This window comes from Cetorhinus maximus, chromosome 12 (genome assembly GCF_964194155.1).
Source record: "Cetorhinus maximus chromosome 12, sCetMax3.hap1.1, whole genome shotgun sequence".
In the NCBI taxonomy this organism is placed as follows: domain Eukaryota; kingdom Metazoa; phylum Chordata; class Chondrichthyes; order Lamniformes; family Cetorhinidae; genus Cetorhinus; species Cetorhinus maximus.
In genome coordinates this window covers 96,923,281-96,946,416 of record NC_135890.1, presented here as the reverse complement: position 1 = coordinate 96,946,416, position 23,136 = coordinate 96,923,281, and the positions used below count along the sequence as shown (strand labels likewise).

At 40.5% G+C, this 23,136-nt stretch overlaps 1 protein-coding gene across 3 annotated transcripts in view; it reads left to right on the top strand.

Moving 5' to 3' along the window:
* The window catches only part of LOC144687725 (P2X purinoceptor 4-like), a 57,307-nt gene that overhangs the window by 19,745 nt on the left and 14,426 nt on the right, over positions 1-23,136 (top strand). For 2 of the 3 annotated variants that reach the window (XM_078554171.1, XM_078554170.1), the window contains exons 5-10: positions 10,779-10,875; positions 13,698-13,778; positions 13,863-13,998; positions 15,449-15,585; positions 19,828-19,921; positions 22,808-22,873. In XM_078554171.1, the coding sequence (XP_078410297.1) occupies positions 10,779-10,875; positions 13,698-13,778; positions 13,863-13,998; positions 15,449-15,585; positions 19,828-19,921; positions 22,808-22,873 (611 nt within the window). The remainder of the gene's footprint in view (positions 1-10,778; positions 10,876-13,697; positions 13,779-13,862; positions 13,999-15,448; positions 15,586-19,827; positions 19,922-22,807; positions 22,874-23,136) is intronic. The other variant, XM_078554172.1, reaches the window with a different exon arrangement.

Sequence of the window (23,136 nt, the reverse complement as noted above, 5' to 3'; positions counted from 1 at the left end):
AACCAAGTGAACCAGCTAATTAGAGTTGAAAGGATCAAAGCAAGGTCCAGGGGTACAGAACTTAAATCACAGGTGGTAACTGCACCTCCCCAGACAATGTTAGAGAAGTTATTTTTTTTAAATTGAGAAACTAAAGTGAAGGGCTCAGGTCCAAAGCACAGGGCACCAGCAAGATTCAAAAGAATGAGACAGCAGGTCAGATAATTTGGGACACAAGAAATGGATGACTCCAAACTTTTTTTTTAAAGTTTGGAAGTTGTAGGATTGAACAAAGGCTGCAAGTGGTAAGGTTCTGAGGTTCTGGGGATAGATTGAGTTTGAGTATGACACTGGTTAGTCTTAATTTCAATGCAGTGGGAATGTAAAATGGAGGGACAGCGGGAAGGATATTGTATTTGCAGCTTAGAAAGAACAAAAATGTGAAGTTTCTAACGGTGCAAACTACAGTACTCATTACAATTTAGCTTCCCCATTTTTTTTACTTGTGCTCAGCGTGGAAAATGGCGCTGGAGAAGTAGTAGTGGGGAACAAAGAAATGGCGGAGGAACTGAATAGGTACTTTGCGTCAGTCTTCACAGTGGAAGACATGAGTGACATCCCCAAAGTTCAAGAGAGTCAGGGGGCAGAGGTGAGTATGGTGGCCATTACCAAGGAGAAGGTGCTAGGAAAAATGAAAGGTCTGAAGGTGGATAAATCACCTGGACCAGATGGATTACACCCCAGAGTTCTGAAGGAGATAGCTGAAGAGATAATGGAGGCGTTAGTGGTGATCTTTCAGGAATCACTCGAGTCAGGGAGGGTCCCAGAGGACTGGAAAATTGCTAATGTAACCCCCCTGTTTAAGAAGGGAGTGAGGCAAAAGACAGGAAATTACAGGCCGATTAGCCTGACCTTGGTCGTTGGTAAGTTTTTAGAGTCCATTATTAAGGATGAGATTTCAGAATACTTGGAAGTGCGTGGTAAAATCGGGCAAAGTCAGCATGGTTTCATCAAGGGGAGGTCAGGCCTGACAAATCTGTTAGAATTCTTTGAGGAAGTAACGAGTAGGTTAGACAAAGGAGAGCCAATGGATGTTATCTACTTGGACTTCCAGAAGGCCTTTGACAAGGTGCCGCACAGGAGGCTGCTTAGTAAGATAAGAGCCCATGGTGTTAGAGGCAAGGTACTGGCATGGATAGAAGATTGGCTGTCTGGCAGGAGGCAGAGAGTGGGGATAAGGGGGTCCTTCTCAGGATGGCGGCCGGTGACTAGTGGAGTTCCACAGGGGTCAGTGTTGGGACCACAACTTTTCACTTTAATGATCTAGATGAAGGAACTGAGGGCATCCTGGCTAAGTTTGCAGATGATACAAAGATAAGTGGAGGGACAGGTAGTATTGAGGAGGCGGCAAGGCTGCAGAAGGATTTGGACAGGTTAGGAGAATGGGCAAAGTAGTGGCAGATGGAATACAACGTGGGGAAGTGTGAGGTCATGCACTTTGGTAGGAAGAATAGAGGCATAGACTATTTTCTAAATGGGGAGAGAATTCAGAAATCTGGAGTGCAAAGGGACTTGGGAGTCCTAGTCCAGGATTCTCTTAAGGTTAACTTGCAGCTTGAGTCGGTAGTTAGGAAGGCAAATGCAATGTTGGCATTTATTTCGAGAGGACTAGAATATAAAAGCAAGGATGTGCTGCTGAGGCTTTATAAGGCTCTGGTCAGACCACATTTAGAATATTGTGAGCAATTTTGGGCCCCGTATCTCAGGAAGGATGTGCTGGCCCTGGAGAGGGTCCAGAGGAGGTTCATGAGAAAGATCCCAGGAATGAAAGGCTTAACATATGAGGAATGTTTGAGGACTCTGGGTCTATACTCGATGGAGTTTAGAAGGATGAGGGGGGATCTGATTGAAACTTACAGAACACTGAAAGGTTCTAGGGATAGATTAAGTTTGAGTATGCGACTGGTTAGTCTTAATTTCAATGCAGTGGGAATGTAAAATGGAGGGACAGCGGGAAGGATATTGTATTTGCAGCTTAGAAAGAACAAAAATGTGAAGTTCTAACGGTGCAAACTATAGTACTCGTTACAATTTAGCTTCCCCATTTTTTTTACTTGTGGATAGAGTGGACATGGGGAAGATGTTTCCATTAGTAGGAGAGACTAGGACCCGAGGGCACAGCCTCAGAATAAAGGGAAGACTTTTAGAACAGAGATGAGGGGAAACTTCTTTAGCCAGAGAGTGGTGAATCTATGGAACTCATTGCCACAGAAGGCTGTAGAGGCCAGGTCATTGAGTGTATTGAAGACCGAGATAGATAGGTTCTTGATTGGTAAGGGGATCAAAGGTTACAGGAAGAAGGCAGGAGAATGGGGTTGAGAAACTTATCAGCCATGATTGAATGGCGGAGCAGACTCGATGGGCTGAATAGCTTAATTTCTGCTCCTATGTCTTATGGTCTTATGGTCATAAAAAGCAGCTACTACTGATAAGCCTGCAATTTTTTGAATTGAAAGTTAGGTATAGTGTGCCTTAGGGCTAACAATATCTTCCTTTACTGCTGGATTATGCTGCAAGTAGCACAGGTTATCCAATACACACTCCTGATATCTCTAATAGGTGGAAAATGCCATACTTATGAACCGTACAACTTTGGCTAAAATGACTAATTTCAATTCATTATAAGACATAACATAACACAGAAACAAAAGTAAAGCAGCAGAGGAACACCTGGGATATAGTACTTAAGTCTCTGTGGCATTTTAACTGTTCTTGAGATCAAAATAAAGTGCATAGAAATTCCAATGGGGAGTCTTTCCAGTTGGGAACGTATATTGGAAATTTAGCAAAACACTGTGCATGACTTTTAGACCAAAAGAAAACATTAGGAAAGCATATGCAGTACTTGACTTAATTTCCAATATGTGCTGTCAACAGATCAGGTTCCTTGCTACAAGTGCAAAGTCAAAAAATACCCCTGTGGAGTGCTTTTTCATTGCAGCCCTTGTAATTATATGTTCGAAGTACATAGCGTAGGTATTTCCAGCAAGAAATTCAGACACACCTTGGAAATGTGTTTCCAATAAGTGACCTGAAGAAACTAGGGCAGTTATCCAGATATAATCGCTCCAGACAGCTCCTTACACCTCAGAATCAAATTCTTTCCCTCACTAAGAAACTTTCTTTGAAGACCTTGATCTAAAAGAAGTTAATTAATATAGAATTTAATAATCAACTAAAAATAGATAGTGATGGTTGATTACTGGAAATGGTCACTGACATGGAGGAAGGGTACAGTGCAAAGGACCTCCGAGGTAATGGATAAAGTCATCAATTATATAGGCAGTGTAATTTCAGAGGTAATCTCACAACTGTGAATGCAGGTTTGTTGGGAAACCATTTGTCTAAACATGCATAGTGCCAAATCCTCTCAGAAGCCTTGGAGATATCCCAGGTAATGACAGGTGATTCACTAAAACGTTCAGGAGCAAAGTTCCAAAAGTATACAACAAAGGTAATAAAATCATTGGTGCATTGTTCATAATGAAAAGTGTACGACTAATCATGCATTAGACCAGAATTTTCAAGGTGATGAATAATTTGAGATTTTGCAGCACAATCACATAAGACCATAAGACGTAGGAGCAGGAGCAGGCCATTTGGCCCATCGAGTCTGCTCTGCCATTCAATGAGATCATGGCTGATCTGATAATCCTCAACTTCACTTTCCTGCCTTTTCCCCATAACCCTTGATTCCTTTACTGATTAAAATTCTGCCTATCTTAGCCTTGAATATACTTACTTAGCCTCTGCAGCCCTCTGCGGTAAAGAATTCCACAGATTGACTACCCTCTGAGAGAAGAAATTCCTCCTCATCTCTGTTTTAAATGGCCGCCCTATTACTCTGAGATTATGCCCTCTGGTCCTACAAGGGGAAACAACCTCTCAGCATCTACCCTGTCAAGCCCCCTAAGATTCTTATATGTTTCAATAAGGTCACTTCTCATTCTTCTAAATTTCAATGAGTACAGGCCCAACCTACTCAACCTCTTCTCATAAGGAAATCTCTCCATACCCGGGATCAACCTAAAGAACCTTCTCTGGACTACCTCCAATGCCAGTATACCTTTCCTTAGATAAGGGGACCAAAACTGTTCACAGTTTTCCAGTTGGGGTCTAACTAGTGTCTTGTATAGTTTTAGCAAGACTTGCCTATTTTTATCAGAAACAGAAAATGCTGGAGAAACTCAGCAGGTCTAGCAGCATCTGTGGAGAGAGAAACAGAGTTAACGTTTCAAGTCCATATGACCCTTCTTCAGAACTGAAGAGAAGTGGAAATGTGATGAAATTTACACTGTTTAAGGAGGTTGGGGCAGGTGAAGCTGGATAAAAGGTCAGCGATAGGTGGGGACCAGGGGGCATTGACAAAGATGTCATGAACTAAAGGACAAAGGGAGTGTTAATGGTAGTGGTTAGTGCTACAAAAAGGTGCTGATAGTGGCATAAAGGTAAGAAAGCAGAATGTGATAATAGCAGAACAAGGGTAGCATTGTGTGAAAGAATAACATGGAACAAGTAGCAGATGGCTCAGACCTCCCTGTCGCTTGCCATTTCAACACACCATCCTGCTCTCATGCCTATATATCCATCCTTGACCTGCTGCAATGTTCCAGTGAAGCCCAACACAAACTGGAGGAACAGCACCTCATCTTCCGACTATGCACTTTACAACCTTCTGAACTTAACATTGAGTTCAACAACTTCAGACCATGAACTCTCTCCTCCATCCTCACCCTTTTTTTTTAGTCCCCTTTTTTCCACATTCATTTTTATTTTTTATCCACTTATTTTTATTAATTTATCTGTGGTTTTATTCCCCTTTTTATTCCCCCCCCCACACACTTCTATCCCTGGTTGGGTTCATAACATATTGTTCTAAGAAACTGTCCCAAATCCACTGTATGAATTCTTGCTCAAGTCTAGCTCTGCCAATTTGATTTTCCCAATCCACATGAAGATTAAAGTCATCCATGATTAATGTACTGCCTTTTTTATATGCCTTCATTATCCCCAGATTTATTCTCTGTCCTACAGTGTAGCTACTGTCAGGGGTCCTATAGACTACTCCCACCAGTGTCTTCTTCTCCTTGTTATTTCTTACCTCCACCCATATGGGTTCTACATCTTCCGATCCAAGATCCTTTCTTGCTATTGTACTTATTCCATCTTGTACTAACAAAGCTACCCCACCACCTTTTCCTTCCTGCCTGCCCTTTCGAAAAACCACATACCCCTGAATATTTAGTTCCCAGCTTTGATCTCCTTGTAACCACGTCTCCATAATGGCTATAAGATCATACCCATTAACCTCTATTTGTGCCGTTAATTCATTTATTTTGTTCCGAATACCATGTGCATTTAAGTGAAGCGCCTTTAATTTTGCCTTTGTACCATTTTTTCCCCTTTTGACCCTATTTGCTGCTGTTTGTTAATGTTTATATACTCTGTCCCTTCCTGTGACACTCTGGGTATCATTGTCTAAATAGCTGCCCTGCAAGGCTGCCATGTCCTTTTGCTTTGTAAGCCTACGTATCCCCTTTCCCGAACCCTGCCTCCCTCTATTTAGTTTAAAGCCCTCTTTGCAGCCCTAGTTATTCAGTTCGCCAGGACACTGATCCCAGCACGGTTCAAGTGAAGCCTGTCCCACCGGAACAGCTCCCTTCTACCCCAGTACCCCATGAACTGAAACCCCTTTCTCCCACTCCAATCTCTGAGCCACGCGTTTAACTCCTTGACTTTATTTACCCTGTGCCACTTTGCCTGTGGCTCAGGTAGCAATCCCGAGATTATTACCTTGGAGGTTCTGCTTTTTAATTTAGCTCCTAACTGTTCAAATTCTTTCAGCAGAACCTCCTTTCTAGTCCTATCACTGTTTTTGGTACCAACATGGACGACGACAACTAGATTCCTCCCCTCCCACTCCAAGTTCCTCTCCAGCCCTGAGGAGATGTCCTTAACCACATAACTAAAGTCCTGGGCCTTTGGTAGCTAAGAACTTAATACTGCATAGGTACTTTATGCAGAATTAGACAATTTTAAAATTATCAGTGAAAGGACAATATGATCGTTTGATTGGGACAGCACTTATAAATTCTTTTTCTAGTTTATGAAGGGAACTAAATTAATCACCATATATAACTATATTTGTTTTAGGACTGTCAATTCATTGCATTTAACCTCTGTTTTTGGAGAATAGTTTTTGCATTGAGCATTAGAACTTTAGTCCGCTGAATTGTGACTGGCATTGTGGCATCCAATTCTTGACCCAATTTTGTAGTTGTAATGATGATGAAACTGTCAGTGCTTGCTATCATTACTGTACTGAAATCGACAGCAACTTCTTGTGTCTGAATAACATGGAAATACAGAAGTTGCTGGCAGTGATTCTATGCCGCTCCAGAGGGTGTGCTACTGAGGCACTGCTGATCAGTGGAAATCAACCGAATTGACTCACATGCTGTTAGTCTCATTGTAAAAATGAGTGACGAATGACATGTTTTTAATGGCATACTAATTTCATAATTACCACTATATGACCCCCTGGCCCTGAAAAGCTAATTTTATATTTGTGGATTGTCAAATTTCTCCCAAAGGATAAAAATTCCAAATATTTTTTAAAAGTGTTTTAAAGTTTGTTAATCCAATCATAAATATTTATTTCACTATCTGAAAATTTAAATGAAAAGTGAAGGACTTTAACATAATGGTTTACTGTGTGTGATCCTTCAATGTGATTGGCTATCTACCTGTTTGCAGACATCACTGATGCTGCAGGCCAAGACATCCTCTTGACTTGATGCTAGATTTAAACTGTAGTCAAGCAAGGGAAAAACCATGTCACAATGATTGTTAGATTTTTATGTGCAGCTTTCTTTAAGATCAGCACCGATTACGATTACTTCACCAATGATGCAAAATCTGGACCCTTGTTTGCAATAGTGAGCAAAATAAGATAGTAGGAAGCATGTGGAAGATTATTAGCTGCAGTATTTAAAAAAAAAAATTTGTTCTTTCACGGGATGTGGGCTTCGCTGGCTTGGCCAGCATTTATTGCCCATCCCTAATTATCCTTGAGAAGGTGATGGTGAGCTACCTTCTTGAACCACTGCAGTCCATGTGAAGGGAGTTCCAGGAATTTTTTTATTCATTCACGGGATGTAAGGAAGGGAGCTCCAGGATTTTGACCCAGCAACAGTGAAGGAACGGCAATATAGATCCAAATCAGGACGATGTGTAGCTTGGAGGGGAACACGCAGGTGGTGGTGTTTCCATGCATCTGCTGCCCACATCCTGCTAGGTGGTAGATGTTGCCGGTTCAGAAGGTGCCGTCAAAGGAGCTTTGGTGAGTCACTGCAGTGCATCTTGTAGATGGGACACATTGCTGCCACGGTGCATTGGTGGTGGAGGGAGTGAATGTTAAAGGTGGTGGATGGGGTGCCAATCAAGCGCGTTGCTTTGTCTTGGGTGGTGTGTGAGCTTCTTGAGTGTGGTTGGAACTGTATTCATCCAGGCAAGTGGAGAGTATTCCATTACACTCCTGACTTGTGCCTTGCAGATGGTGGACAGGTCTTGTGGAGTCAGGAGGTGAATTACTCTATGCAGAATTCCTAGCCTCTGACCTGCTCTTGTAGCCACAGTATTTATATGGCTTGTGTTATGATGCGGCAGATGATGTGTCCCAGGCAGATCAAATCCATGAGGGAAAATTGATTACACGGTCACAACGATTTTGCAATTTGTATTTTATTTCGAGGTGTGTGCCCTGAATTCAGTAGTAATAAGTCTACCAAGACTCTAGGAATTTTTTACATAACTAAATTAAACATTTATTAACAAAAGAAAAAATTTCAAGCACATACATACATATGTCTACAAATTACTACCATAATAACTCCTAAAACCCCTAATTAATCTGGCTTCTAGTTACACCCCCGTTAAGGCAACAATAAAAAAAAAGGATTTTAAACAGATCTAGGCAAGTCAAACACAATACCCTGGAGAGTAGAATTCAAAGTGGCTTTTCCCAGCTTCAGTTTCTGGGGACAGCAGATTAATACACAAATACTGGAGGCTTTTCACATTTCTGGTAGACCTTACAATGCCGTCCTCTCTGATATATAGCCTCTTCTCCTTTACACATGTTTCTCCCTTTTAATGCAAATTCCATTGTTCTCATATGTCTTTGGAACTTTACATTTCTCATAATATTAACCTTTTCATGATGCTAATACTATCAGTAACTTTTGGGAAAAATGAATGCACTGCTTGGCCTAGCTTCTTTGGCTAGGTGTAACATCCTACCATCTCTTTGAAATTTAAACTGCCCTGATTTATCTAAAAATGCAAATTCTCCTCACTTCACCTGCTAAAACTTCAGCCATGTTTACGTATTTAGCATTTCAAACCTAGCTTCCTTTTGATGAGTCAAAACCTCCAGACTATCTGTCTCCAATTCAATAAAATCCCACAAACGCACACAGAAACTATCCAAACCCCACTATTAACTTACTTTTACAATAAATAACAATAATATTATGAGAATTATTATACTTTTGAGACACTTGTCCAGTCCAGTTCAGTTTCAGGTCAATGGTAACTCCCAAGAAGTTGATAGTGGGGGATTCAATGATGGTAATGCCATTAAATGTCAAGGAGGGATGGTTAAATTCTCTCTTGTTGGAGATGGTTATTGCCTGGCCCTCACCCATGTTTGAACCAAGGCTGTAATGAGGTCAGGAGCTAAGTGGCCCAGGTGGAGCTCAAACTGGGCCTCAGTGAGTAGGTTATTGCTAGGCCCAACCATCTTCAGGCTGCTTCATCAATGGGCTTCCCTCCATCATAAGGTCAGAAGTGGGGATGTTCGCTGATGATTGCACAACGTTCAGCACCATTTGCGATTCCTCAGATACTGAAGCAGTCCATATCCAAATGTAGCAAGACCTGGGCAATATCCAGGCTTGGGCTAACAAGTGGCAAGTAACATTCATGCCACACAAGTGTCAGGCAATGACCATCTCCAACAAGACAGAATCCAACAATCGACCCTTGATGTTCAATGGCATTACCATCACTGAATCCTCCACTATCAACATCCTGGGGGTTACCATTGACTAGAAGCGGAACTGGACTAGCCATATAAATACTGTGGCTACAAAAGCAGGTCAGAAGCTAGGAATCCTGTGACAAGTAACTCACCTCCTGACTCCCCAATGCCTGTCCAACATCTACAAGGCACAAGTCAGGAATGTGATGGAATACTCCTCACTTGCTTGGATGAGTACAGCTCCTACAACATCAAGAAGCTTGACACCATCCAGGACAAAGCAGCGCACTTGACTGACATCACATCCACAAACATTCACTCCCCCCACCACTGAAGCAGCAGTGTGTACCATCTACAAGATGCACTGCAGGAATTCACCAAGGCTCCTTAGACAGCTCCTTCCAAACCCATGACCACTACCATCTAGAAGGACCAGGGCAGCAGATAGATGGGAACACCACCGCCTGGAAGTTCCCCTCCAAGACACTCACCTTCCTGAGTTGGAAATATATTGCCGTTCCTTCACTGTTTCTGGGTCAAAATCCTGGAACTCCTGTCTTAACAGCACTATGGGCAGCTCACCTCCGCCTTCTCAAGGGCAACTAGGGATGAGCAATAAATGCTGGCCCAACCAGCAAAGCCCACATCCTGTGAATGAATTTTAAAAAAAGAACACTACCCTGCGCAACTCCTGCAGTGATATCCCGGGACTGAGATGATTGACCTCCAATAATCACAACCATCTTCCATTGTGCTAGGAATGACCCAAACCAGTGGATATTTTCCCCCCTGTAGATGTAGGCTTGGGGATGAGGATTGTTTTCAGTACTCACTTTTCGGTGAACTTGTTCCCAGGTAGCCTGAGCCCATGGTGTGTAGGTTATGCAGCTTCCTAATGTAAAGATTGAGGTTTAAATTAAATGATTTGTTTTTACAAACTTGCTGATTTGTGATGTAACTAATAGCAAGCAGGAGTTTAGATGTCCTTTTCACGGAGTGGTTCAGGTCAGTGTGTTGGGCCATGGGATGCTACAATTTAGTGGGACTTGTGTTTTAGTTTGCATTATTAATTATTATTAATTATTTGCAGTCATTTGCTAAACTACTAACAGCTTCTAGCTGCTTTTATATTCTATTCTGATTTCAAAAATATGTTTGAAACAAACTTGAAAGAGCTGGATGCAGTTAACTATATTAAATAAATATGTGATTAAAACCAAGATTAACTGAGTTTTTTTGTTTAATGGTGAGATTAATTGCACTTACTACTTAAATTGCTTAGTGACAGCTGTTGACCAGATATATTGAAAAAATATTCTAACAAAAATTATACTTTCTATTTTTAAGTATGATTTTCTTATCATTTTCCAGTTTCATACAAATCAAATTAACCTGAAATTCTCATTCTTTCTAACATTATTTTTAGAATTCCAACACTTAAGAGTTAAATACATATTGCGAATAATTGAAAAGGACTGAGATAGAAAGAACGGAAATCTGAAATCAATCAGGAAATGTACAACAGGTCCATCATGCAGTACATCTTCAATGCTTTCCTTCAGTCAATTTCTATTTAAAAACAGTTTTATCTATTTATATTTCTTTTTCACTACTTAGCAAAATCTCACACTGCGAAATGGATAAAAGGTATTCTTTTTCATCACAAATGTTATTGTGAGCTCTGTTTTAATCTTAGGGGTTTTAACTGGAAAATGTGTCAAATACAATGAAGAGGTGAAAACATGTGAGATTTTTGCTTGGTGTCCTGTGGAGAATGATACAGTTATTCCTAAGTAAGTAAGTTATTAGTTAAAAGTCCTATTGATGAATTATTACCAATTAAGTGATGGTTAGAAACATAATATTGCTCGTGAGCTTTTTCAAAGGTCTGACTCCTTGCAATAATTCCATGTATTTCCTAAACCATGCAAACTGAACAGAATAACCCAGATGCAGCTTCATGAAAGCTAGATACAACTTCAATAACTTATCCTTAGCCTCGTAAGTCACACCCTTAGTTTATATCCCAACATTTTTTATTTGCTTTCTTCACCTCAATGGAACTGAACTTTTGATTTGACAGTTCTAATGATATATCTATCAAAATCCCTGATCTCTTCAACTCTGCTACTTCAAACACAATGTCATTTAATACATATTAGAAATTCTCACTTCTGTCTATGTCATGATTTCACACTTAGCCATGTTGAATACCATCTGCTATCTATCTACCCAATGACTATATTGGTGGGGAGGCCAAACGCAGTCTGGGTGACTGCTTTGCGGAACACCTTCATTCAGTCCACAAGAATGACCCAGACCTTCCTGTCGCTTTCCATTTCAACACTCCACCCTGCTCTCATGCCTACATGTCCGTCCTTGCCCTGCTGCAATGTTCCAGTGAATCCCAACGCAAACTGGAAGAACAGCAACTCATCTTCTGATTAGGTACTTTACAGCCTTCTGCACTTAACATTAAGCTCAACAACTTCAGACCATGAACTCTCCCCTCTATCGTCACCCCTTTTTTAATCCCTCTTTAAAAATTTATTTTCATTTTTTCTACTTATTTTTATTTATTTTTATTTTTATTCATTTATTCACTGTTTTACCCCCTTTTTTAGTGCCTTTTTCTATCCTTTTTTCCCACCAACCGCCACACCTCCCACTACACCTGCATAAGGTCCATCTGTTACTTGTCCTTGCTATTTCACATAGTGCTGACCCTTGTTCTGCTATTAACACATTCTGCCTTCCCACCTTTATGCCACTATCAGTACCTTCTTTAGCCTGTACCACTATCATTAACACTCACTTTGTCTTTTTGTCCGTGACATCTTTGTCAATCTCTCCTTAGCTCCCAACAATCGCTGACCTTCTATCCAGCTTCATCTGCTCCACCCCCCCTTAAATAGTGTAAATTTTATCATATTTCTACTCTTTAGCTCTGAAGCAGGGTCATACAGATTTGAAACGTTAACTCTGTTTCTCTCTCCACAGATGCTGTCAGACCTGCTGAGTTTTTCCAACGTTTTCTATTTTTAATTCAGATTTCCAGCATCCGCAGTATTTTGTGTTTACCTTTTATCCGATCCCTCATCAAAGTTCTTCAACACCTTCCCCGATTGAGGCAAGGCTCTCCAGCATCTTTAATGATGGGGTTCCAGTTGCTACTTTCCAAGTCATTGAAATGTTAATTCCAATGAACTTCAAAAGATATTAATTAGTGGATCTGCAATCCCCTCGGGCAACTCTTCCAGCACCATTGGATGGAAATGTCAGAGATTGAACCTTTCTAATATGCCTTCTCTTGTGACACTAAAGATTTCCAGTCTGACTGCTCCCTTATATCTCTTCCATTCTAGTAAAAACTGATCAGGAGTTAGCCACACTGTTGAGATGTTGCTGATGATGAACAATGGTCACACAGCACCCGATTTTTAACTCTGTTTAAGTGAATAGGTTCTGAGTCAGTTAAAATCTCTCCCATTGTGTCAGAGGAGCTTTATTACAATGGTACCAGCCAAAGGAAAACCAACAGTCAGACATGAAAACCTCTGGGTTACAGGAATACCATTCCTGAGCATGGTAAAGGAAATTAAAATCAGAATTGTACTTATAAAAGCTATAACAGTGGTCAAAGGAGAAAAAGCACATCCAATTAAGTATTGAAACTGATGGTAGGTGCCAGAGCACTGACATGACTAGACTGTAAATATTCAGATTGTTAGATATGTTGCAATGTTACAAGGTTTTCATGGTATAGATTTAAGAATTGCAAATTGCATACAATGAACTGTAGCATTTGACTGAGACTGCACAGGCAGAAACAATAATACATTGGGGCAAATTTCTTCCTGTTCATGTAAACAAATAAATAATTTAGTGGTGGCTCAGGGATTAAATGGAGGCAGCAAGGCTTTTCTGCACCCTTGGAAGGTTTGCCAGGTTTGCCAATGGCCTCCCTTGTGTGGGGGGTGGGGGGGGAGTCCTTCGTAGTCAGGTACACTGTATCCATTCAAGCTACCTGGCATCTGTGACCACTGAAAGCCACCCATCTGCCCTTGCCTCCAACCCCCCCAACCAAACCACACCCCCCTCCCACGACCCCCATCCTGCCCTCATTCACCTTTGGCCTGCAGTCCCACAATAATCCTGGGCCTCTGATGGGTTCATTGCTGTCAGCTGCCGCCACTTCTTGCCGGCTCTGGTGACAATAAGCTCTCAGTGGGTGGGACTTCTGCTGCCAGGGACCTCATTTATGAGGGATTTGGTTGGGCCTCCCCCATGGGACTGACGGGAGTTCCTGCCAGTTCTCCAGCCAATGGGAGAGAACCTCAGCAGCTCGACAAAATCGCGGCCTTCATTTCAGCTAGTCACTAATTTTTGCTTTTCAGAGGTAGGTCGCCTTGAACTGTGACATTTTCAGGTGAAAAGTGTGAAGCAATGGATGCAATTAGCTGGAATACTTTTAATTATTTAGTTATCAATGGGAAGAATTAATGGAATACATTCGGCTGAACAACAAGGGAGTCAAAAAGCTTTAGAGGAAAATTAAATTTTAAAAAAGTGTATTGGTGTTCATGTTAATGTTGTAAATGGTCTTTGTTTATAGGCCCGCAATTCTTGGAGCAGCTGAGAACTTCACAGTGTTAATAAAGAACAACATTGCCTTCCTCAAGTTTAATTTTTCAAAGTAAGTTTAGTAGCTGCTTTGAATTGCCCATTTGTACCACACATGTTCACAATATAGTGACATATTCCTTTTTTGTTACTGCAGGAGAAATATATTGACAAATGCCAGCTACTTAAAATCTTGTCGATTCAATCAGAAAAATTATCCTTTCTGCCCAATTTTCCGCCTCGGAGATATGGTTCAAGAAGCAGGACAGGATTTTCAAAAACTAGCTGTTCAGGTTTGTTCAGTATTGATCAGATATAGCCTCTTAAAGATCTCATCACCTTTATCTGGTGGGCTGCAATAGACATCTCCTATCTATAAACCACACCGTCCCAAGTGAGCACTGTATAGGAGCAGTTGCTATTTTGTGAAGATTACATTAACAGAATGGCTAAACTTCCAGATAACTAACATCCTGTGCAGAACAATATGTTACTTTATATTTTTAAAAATATAAAACTTGATAGTTGAGAGAGCTTGAGTGGATTAGAATGCGGTTGCAATCTAGTGACTAAACAAAATAACTAAGAGTGTAAAGGAAGACAAAAATATAATTTTAAAGGAAATGAAACAGAACAAGGCAATTTTCTTTCCTTACTGTTAGAATCAACATCTCAGAAATTAATCCGAGTTTTATTTGCCTATAATATTCTTGATTTTTTTCCTTTTCTTCTTATCTCTGACTGGTTCAAATTTTCCATTTGACAGAGATCTGTTGCTCCGATTATATTGCAAGTTTAGTCTCTTGCTGTGTCTTTTTTTTCCTGACACCTGAAGGTGCTGAATTATTTCGTTGCCTCGTTGCCCTCCAGCATATCACCAAATGGCCATTCTTCACATGCCAATATGCAACTATTGACAAAACGATGGTAGGAACGCAGCACATTACACTTGCATGCCTTTGCTGAAGATCCAATCAAGCCAATTGACATCCTTGACGTTGTTCCCCTTTATTTCTCCCTCAATGTTTTCTTCTCTTTTGTTTCCTGTTTTGCTCTTTTGCTCATTTCTTGCTTCTGTCTCCTATCTGACTTTTCATCCCTTTTCCCCTCTTCAACAGTTTAGATTTCACAATACTTCCAACAGGGTTGGAGCTGCAGCATGAGGAAGATGAGAGAACTGGAGGGGAGTTGGCCTCAGTTAGCTGGGGAGTGAGAAACTGGCTCACTAAATAGTGAGTAGCATTATCTGACTGTCCTAAGTGATGACTGTACCATTTTAATGTGGTAACCAAGTGATTATTGGCAGGGAAATATTCTGGGAGAATCCTATCACAGCAGAGCCCAATCCTATAATCTTATGATAGGCACATACTGTTAGGATGTGTAGAAATTACTGGATAGCACACCAGTGCTTGAAGTGATTTTGCTAAACAAATATCAGGAGACATTAGGACAGTTACAGGGAAATGATAGATGCCTTGCAAGCAATGAGGTAAACACAAACCAAGAATAAAAGCTGGGAACTATCTGGGCTGTAAGGACTTGATATGGACTTACTATTTGAACCAATGGATATTTTTGGTCTCTCCAATCCCCAAAATTTTCAAAATGGAGGCCTCATTCCAGTGAAATGGCAGGAACAGATCATCTTTGGATAGCAGCGAGGACAGTAATTGAATTATTCCTAAAAACTGATGGTTTTATTTTTATTTCACACAATATCTCTCCTTATCTGTTTTACAGGGTGGAGTGATGGGGATTTTAATAGAGTGGAACTGCAATCTGGACCAATCTCCATCTAAGTGTGTTCCTAAATATGTCTTTCGGCGCCTTGACAACACAAACTTTGGTGAAACAGTATCACCTGGTTTCAATTTTAGGTATTTTTAAAAATATTCAGTCATGGAATGTGTGCGTTGCTGGCTAGGCCAGCATTTATTGCCCATCCTTAAGAGTCAACCACATTGCTGTGGGCCTGGAGTCACATGTAGGCCAGACCAGGAAGGATGGCAGATTCCCTTCCCTAAAGAGCATTAGTGAACCAGGTGGGTTTTTACGACAATCGACAATGGTTTCGTGGTCAACGTTAGGCTTTTAATTCCAGATTTTTATTGAATTCAAGTTTCACCATCTGCCGTGGTGGGATTCGAACCCTGGTCTCCGGAGCATTACCCTCGGTCTCTGGAATACTAGTCCATTGACAATACCACTATACTTTATTTGAGTATCTGGGGGAAGGGAACTCAACTTTCCATACCTGACGTTCCTCCAGGGATCACTAAATGGTGATTAGCAGAATCCTTAGCTAAAGAGGATGGAAACCAACAGTATGCTTCTGCTGGGATCAATTAACTCTGTACAGAACCTGCAAACTGTATGCAGATTTTTTAATGGCTGAATATCATTCCAAGCTGTCATTTTGGCAATGGACTAATCCCAAAACTCTCATTGTCTGGGATGGGCCAAAGCAATTTGTATCATGAGTGTAGAGAAACCTAAATTCAATAATTAGAGATTTTGTTTGGCAGAGTACTTAGTTCTTTGAAATTAGGGTTAAGTGCAGGGATAATGCCCTGGCTATCTCCATTATGACTAGTATCCATACATAAAAAGTTGAATAGAAAAAGGAATAATGCCAGAAAGCTGACAAACATCAAATACAACTCCTATCTTCAAATAGGGAGATCAAACCAGCGCAGGGAACTATAGACTAGCTCACTTAGCAACATGGTAGGAAAGCTACTGAAATCTTTGTTAAATGATCAGATAACAAAACCCCAGAGAGGGGTATTATAATTCAAAATAGCATGGATTTTTGATTAAAAGGCTATGTTTAGCCAACCTTATTGAATTCTTTGCCCTTATCTATTCTTTGTTATTTTTTTCAATGTAGTGAATGTGATGTACATGGAGTTTTAGATGGTCTTCCATAAGATGTCACGTAAGAGACACATGACAAAGGTCATTGCCTGTGGAGTCAGGATCCATGGAGCAAAATGGATTGAAATATGGCTAGAAAAAATAAACCAGAGGCTAGATGTTAAGGGAAGTTTTTTGGACTGGCAGAAAGTGGGAAATGATGTCTCACAGGGAGCTGAGCTGGAACAACATGGCAGTGCCCATCCCAATCATCATTTCCATGAATTATATTGATTCAGAAATAGGAGGTATAGTGCCAAAATTTGCAGATTATACCAAATTACGGGTATAGCTAATGATATGGAGGAATTCACCAAAATAGAGGAAGCCATAAATAGACTTCCAGAGTGAATGGTAAATTCAGTATAGCAAAGTGTGAGGTGATTCATTTTTGTAGAAGGAATAAGGATACATTAATTGGAAGATAAGAAACAAAATGGGGTAGAGGAGCAAGGCAATTTGGGAAATACTGATAGATAAATTACTAAAAATAACAACACATGTTCATGAGGCCATTAAGAGTGCATATAAAGTACTGGGATTTGTTTCTAGAGGAGTAGAGTACAAAAGCCGGAGGTGGGGGTGATATTAAATTTATATAGAACTTTGGTAAGACTGCACTTGGCGTACTGTGTGCAGTTCTGGTCTCCATACTCCAAAAAAAGATACTAACATAATAGAGAAGGTGCAGAAAAGGTTTAAAAGGATGTTACCAGAATTGAAAGAATGTAGCTATCAGGGAAGATTGAGCAGGCTGGTACTCTTTTCTCTGGAAAAGACACTAAAGAGAGCTGATAGAGGCATTTAAAATTTATGATAAGATTTGAAAGGGTAGATATGGAGAAGCTGTGGATGAGCCTAGAACAATGGTCGTTGCCCTAACAGAACAGGTAAGGAATTTAGAAGGAATTCCTTTTCCGTATGGTGGGAATGTTGAACTTGCTGCCACATGGGCTGGTTGGAGCAGATTGCACTGACACATTTAAGGGGAGGCTTGAAGCACGCATGAGGTTATTGGGGTAGGGTAGGAAGATGTAATTAGTATGGAAGAAAGCTTGTGAGTATATATGTTCATTTAGATCAGTTGGACAGATGGTATGTTTTTTCTGCTGTGGATGCTATATGGGGTGTAATTGAGAATTGCTGAAAAAAGAGACATGTCAAAGATTTTTTGCCAGGACACTTCACAAGAATACCAATATAAGGGGAAAACAACAATTTATACTATATGGGAAGATTGTGCTGATTGGTTAGCAAATGGAATCTGATTGGGAGGGGTGTTGCCATGGAGAATGCACCAGTGATGGTGACTGACCAAGCATTGTTTGAAATTTAAACCAGGCAGTTTGACCCTGATTGGTCAAGGCATTGCCCTGAAGAATGAGTCAGTGAATGGCTGTCACTTATTTGGGTTAGCTGAAACAGGCGCAATGTATGTACATTATATATAATGCGCCAAACTGCGAACCCAACATACAATCTTAAATTGGTTGTCAGGATTATTTAGCGAATGTTGTCCAATCACGGAATCACATCTAATGTTGGACATTGTGTTTTGAATTTTGCAAGCACGGGCTGGTTGGGTATGGTCTGTATCTTGCCCATTGCGAACAGCGGCAGGGACATGCTGTTTGATAATATTACCCTGGAAGGGCAAGCTTTCTCAAAAATTTGAGCAACAGGTGAAGCTAGCTTTTTACCCTGTTACTAGGCGATAGCAACACAAGTGGTATTCACCACTAACAGGACGCTACCCATCAAGCCAAAAAGACATTCTGCCTATCATGCAAATAAGTAATGTGGTATATGAATTTCAGTGCCAGTCTGATGCTAGGTATGTAGGCCGTACATCTCAAAGACTGGCGGATCATATCTTTTCATACAGTATAAGTTGTTATTTTCCCCTTATATTGGTGTTCTTGCGAGTGTCCTGATGAGTACAAGACAAAAAGCTTCGAGATGCCTCTTTTTTCAAGAAGTTAGTGACATCTTTGTTAGAGACTTTGACGGGTCATCTGGCTGTATGTGCCTTTATCACATCCAATGTGGGGTGGTTCATACTATTTATTCTTAGTGGTTTGGCAAAGCTGAGTGGCTTGCTATTTCAGAGGGCACTTAAAAATCAACCACATTGCTGGGGACACATGTAGGTCAGATTTGGTAAGGATGTAGATTTCCTTCCCCAAAGGGCATCAGTGAACTTGGTAGGATTTTATGACAAGTCGGTAGTGTCATGGACACTTACTGAGACTAACTCTTTAATTCCAGATTTATTTTATTGAATACAAATTCTCCTAGCTGGCATGGTGAGATTAGAACTTGTCTTCAGAACATTAATCCAAATCTCTGGATTAATAGTTCAGTCATATTACCGTTAGGCTACTATTTCCATTGGTTCACGCACATGAGAAACAGCATATTTAAGAACATGCAATAATGGAAAGTTTTTCATTTTTAATGTGCATTATACTGACGGCATAAAAATCCAGCTTTCAGTGAGGATAAACATATTTTAAAGACACTCAAAACTAATCATACTTAAACACCAGACAAAGATCGTTTTCTGCTTCACCTAAAATCCTGGGCTTAATTTTACGCCTTTTTTGAACCAGTGTAATGGCAGGAAATTTGCGTAGATGGGTCTTTATAATGGCTCTGAACCCAAGCTCGAGTTCAGATGCGTTTGGGTACAGACTGATAGTTTCTGTAAAAGTGTGGGAATGTTTGAGCATAGCATAATTAAGTGTGCAACACATTTGCATCCAAGTTCTGTCATTATTTTATGCATGTTTTTGCTTTATGTCCCAATTACATGTGTTTATGGGCAAAAATACACAAGACATTCCATTTCATATGTAGTGACTGAATGACAAAGTTCAGAAAAATCATTTGATCCAAAATGGAAAATCTTCAACATTGACTTGAAAAACAAACTATTAAGCAGCTTATTGCACTTCTTTCATCTTGCAGCTCCCTATTATCATGCTGAGGAACAGTCAGGGTTGCAGACCCCTTAACAACTGTCAACACTGCTCTGTGTTCAGTGCATTCGTACAGCATAGGGTAGGTCTTTGCAGTAATTACAGGGAAGGGTAAATAAAGATTTAACATTACAGTTAAGGTATCAAAAGGACAACTGAAGAAAAGTCACTGTTTATATTATCCAGTCAATGAACTGTCTAACATTATTTAATTAAAACCAGATTTGCCAAGTACTTCAGAAATACAAATGGAACAGAAACAAGAACATTGTTCAAAACATACGGAATACGATTTGAGGTTGAGCTTTTTGGGCATGTGAGTGAACATTTATTATTTGCATTTTAATTGCTTTGAAGAAGAACTTTAGAATCAAAATACCCTATTAGGTAATTAGAGTTCTTGATGTTGAAATATAAAACTATCAAACCCAGTGACCAGATTTTCATAAACCTGCTGCCAGGTCAAGGGAATATGGCCCAAAACAGAAATTTAACGCTATCTCTATATTTGCAAAATTGAGAGAAGGGCTCTAGGCAATAAGCTTCCTTGGATGCCTTTGCCTCTACTTTGACTTATGTGGAACACACCTGTGACAATGAAAATCATGACACCTTACAATAATCTAACAGATGTACATTAATCAGCTGCTGTTCAACATTCCAGTGTTCCAATATCCTTATATGGTTATCATCTGCATCCTTAAAGCTATTCACTTGCAATTTTTAAAATGCCACTTTTTTCTCATAGTTCACATTACAACTCTACCCTAGTCAATCACAGCATCTCTACTGCCAGGATTAAATACAACAAAGTTGATTTTAGCCAAATTTATAAGGCAGAAAGTAATACCACTTGTACGTTGAACTTTTAAGACTCACTTCATGCTATCATTTTGCTTACACAGAACCTAAAGTACTTTAGGGAAGTCTTGCTTTGGTTTTTATTTATGTCAGTTGCAAAATAACAATTGTCTTCTTTTTGACGTTTAAAAAAATGTAGTCACTTCCAATCCCATCAGCTCTCTTCATTCAGAATAAAATACACAAAGAATGGTAAATTGCATTCTTTGTGAACTTGAGCATCTGTACATTTTAAGCATACATGTGGAACTATCTCCCCCACCCAAGCACTGAGAGCTCACAGTATAACTTAGCACTCCCCACTTCCATTGTTACTTATGGTACTCAACCAAGACCACTAATACAACAGAAACATTAGCAGGTCAAAGTGTAGTCAGCCATTTGCAGAACAGGACTAAATGTGGTATACGAATACTGTACTATAATGGCTTCGTCATTTAATACTTTATGGAGGCTAAGTTCATAATAAAGTCAGGGCTTGGAAGTCAAGATTGTACTTCCCTCACACTTTCTCCATCAGAAAAAGATGCAATGGCAGGGGCAGAAACCTGCTTGGAAAGATTCAAAAAGGGAGCTGTGGGAAAGATGAGCATGGATTTGGGAGGCAAAAACAAATTAAGAACTTTGGAGAGGAAAGAGAAGATACGATATGATGGTAGTTTCCAAGGGTTAGCAGGAGTCAAGACTGGGCAGTCTATTAAAAGGAATGGGGTCAAAGGCAGAGGTGGCACCCCTCATGGATCAGATGAGCTCAGAGAGGATATGAGAGGGAAATGAGAACTAGTAGAGAAAGTGAGGGTTCAAGGCTAGACGAGCGGAGAAACCTTGGCATGATGGACTGGGGAAGGAGCAGAGGCAGCTGAACAATCTCTGGGCTCAATCTTAGTTGTTGGAGGTGATGGGGTGGAGGGGCAGGGGAGAAGAGTTTAAAGAGAAGTTTGGTAGTGGAGAAAAGAATCTTGGATTTATCTTTGACCTTCAGGATGATTCTGAAGTAGTAGGAAGTTGATGTGGTTTAACCACCATCTGCTAAATCAGATATGTGACACATATGCTCATGTCTGTTTGCCCCGCAATTGTGGGAGCAAAGATGGGAACCATACCAAGGTGATTGACCGAAGTAGGAGGGAGTAAAGGTTTTGTTGGGGTCAGTGGCAGTAGAGATGGATGTGAAGGAGCGGCTTGGCAAATCGACCATTGCACAAAGTATTGTGGCAAATCAGGGGCCAAAGTTCTAGGCAGTTGGGATTTATAAAGTGCAGTTGTAAGTGACTTAGGGGACTGAAGGAAATAGAGTTGGAAGGGGGCAAAAGAGTTTGGGTAGTGAAAGATACAAGGAAGTGGTTGGAAAGAGCCAACCCTTTGATGGAAATCATGGGAGTAGAGTGGCAATGCACCCTCTCCAACGCCTCCATATCCTTCTGGTAATGTGGCAACCAGAATTGCACGCAATATTCCAAGTGTGGCCTAACCAAGGTTCTATACAGCTGCAGCATGACTACCCGGCTTTTATACTCAATACCCCTGCCGATGAAGGCAAGCATGCCATATGCCTTCCTGACTACCTTATCCACCTGCTTTGCCACTTTCAGTGACCTGTGGACCTGTACACCCAGATCCCTCTGCCCGTTGATGCACTTAAGGGTTCTGCCATTTACTGTATAGTTCCTACCTGTATTAGACCTTCCAAAATGCATTACCTCGCATTTGTCCGGATTAAACTCCATCTACCATTTCTCCGCCCAAGTCTCCAAATGATCTATATCCCGTCGTATCCTTTGACAATCCTCTTCACTATCTGCAACTCCTCCAACCTTAGTGTCGTCTGCAAACTTACTAATTAGCCCAGTTACATTTTCCTCCAAATCATTTACGTATACTACAAACAGCAAAGGTCCCGGCACTGATCCCTGCAGAACACCACTAGTCACAGCTCTCCATTCTGAAAAGCACCCTTCCATTGCCACCCTCTGTCTTCTACGACCAAGCCAATTCTGTATCCATCTTGCCAGCTCACCTCTGATCCCGTGCGACTTTACCTTCTGTACCAGTCTGCCATGAGGGACCTTGTCATAGGCCTTACTGAAATCCATGTAGATAACATCCACTGCCCTTCCATCATTGATAAGCTCTGGCAATAGTTCCAAATTCAGTTAGGAACTGAAGACTAAAGGTGCTGATCCCAAATAAAAATTCAACCCAAACAAAGCACTGAAGAAACATTAAAAAAATTACATAGATGAGTTTCGATCAAAGGAATGAGAAATTTCTTGCAGATTGAGGACAGAAAGTTTTTCTAACATGGAAATATATTACTTTAACAATATTATGTTCTGCACAGGCTGGAAAATTTAACATTATCCCTACAATGATAAATATCGGATCTGGGTTAGCATTATTAGGAATGGTAAGTTATTTTATGTAACAAAGAATGATGGCTATGCAATAAATATTTTGAACAATATTGAACCAGAATTTATATTTCCTTTAAAGTGAGGAGGTTAGAGGATCTTTACTGTGCAAGTCCTCACAGATCTTATTGTTGCTTCATAAGAAGCTGACAGCAGATATGCTTCAATGTCGCGGCATTATTCCTTTCAGTTTGTTTCTTTCCCCAAGAGATGTATCAACAAGAAATTCATCGAAGCCGAGAAACTCAGTTAATGAGGG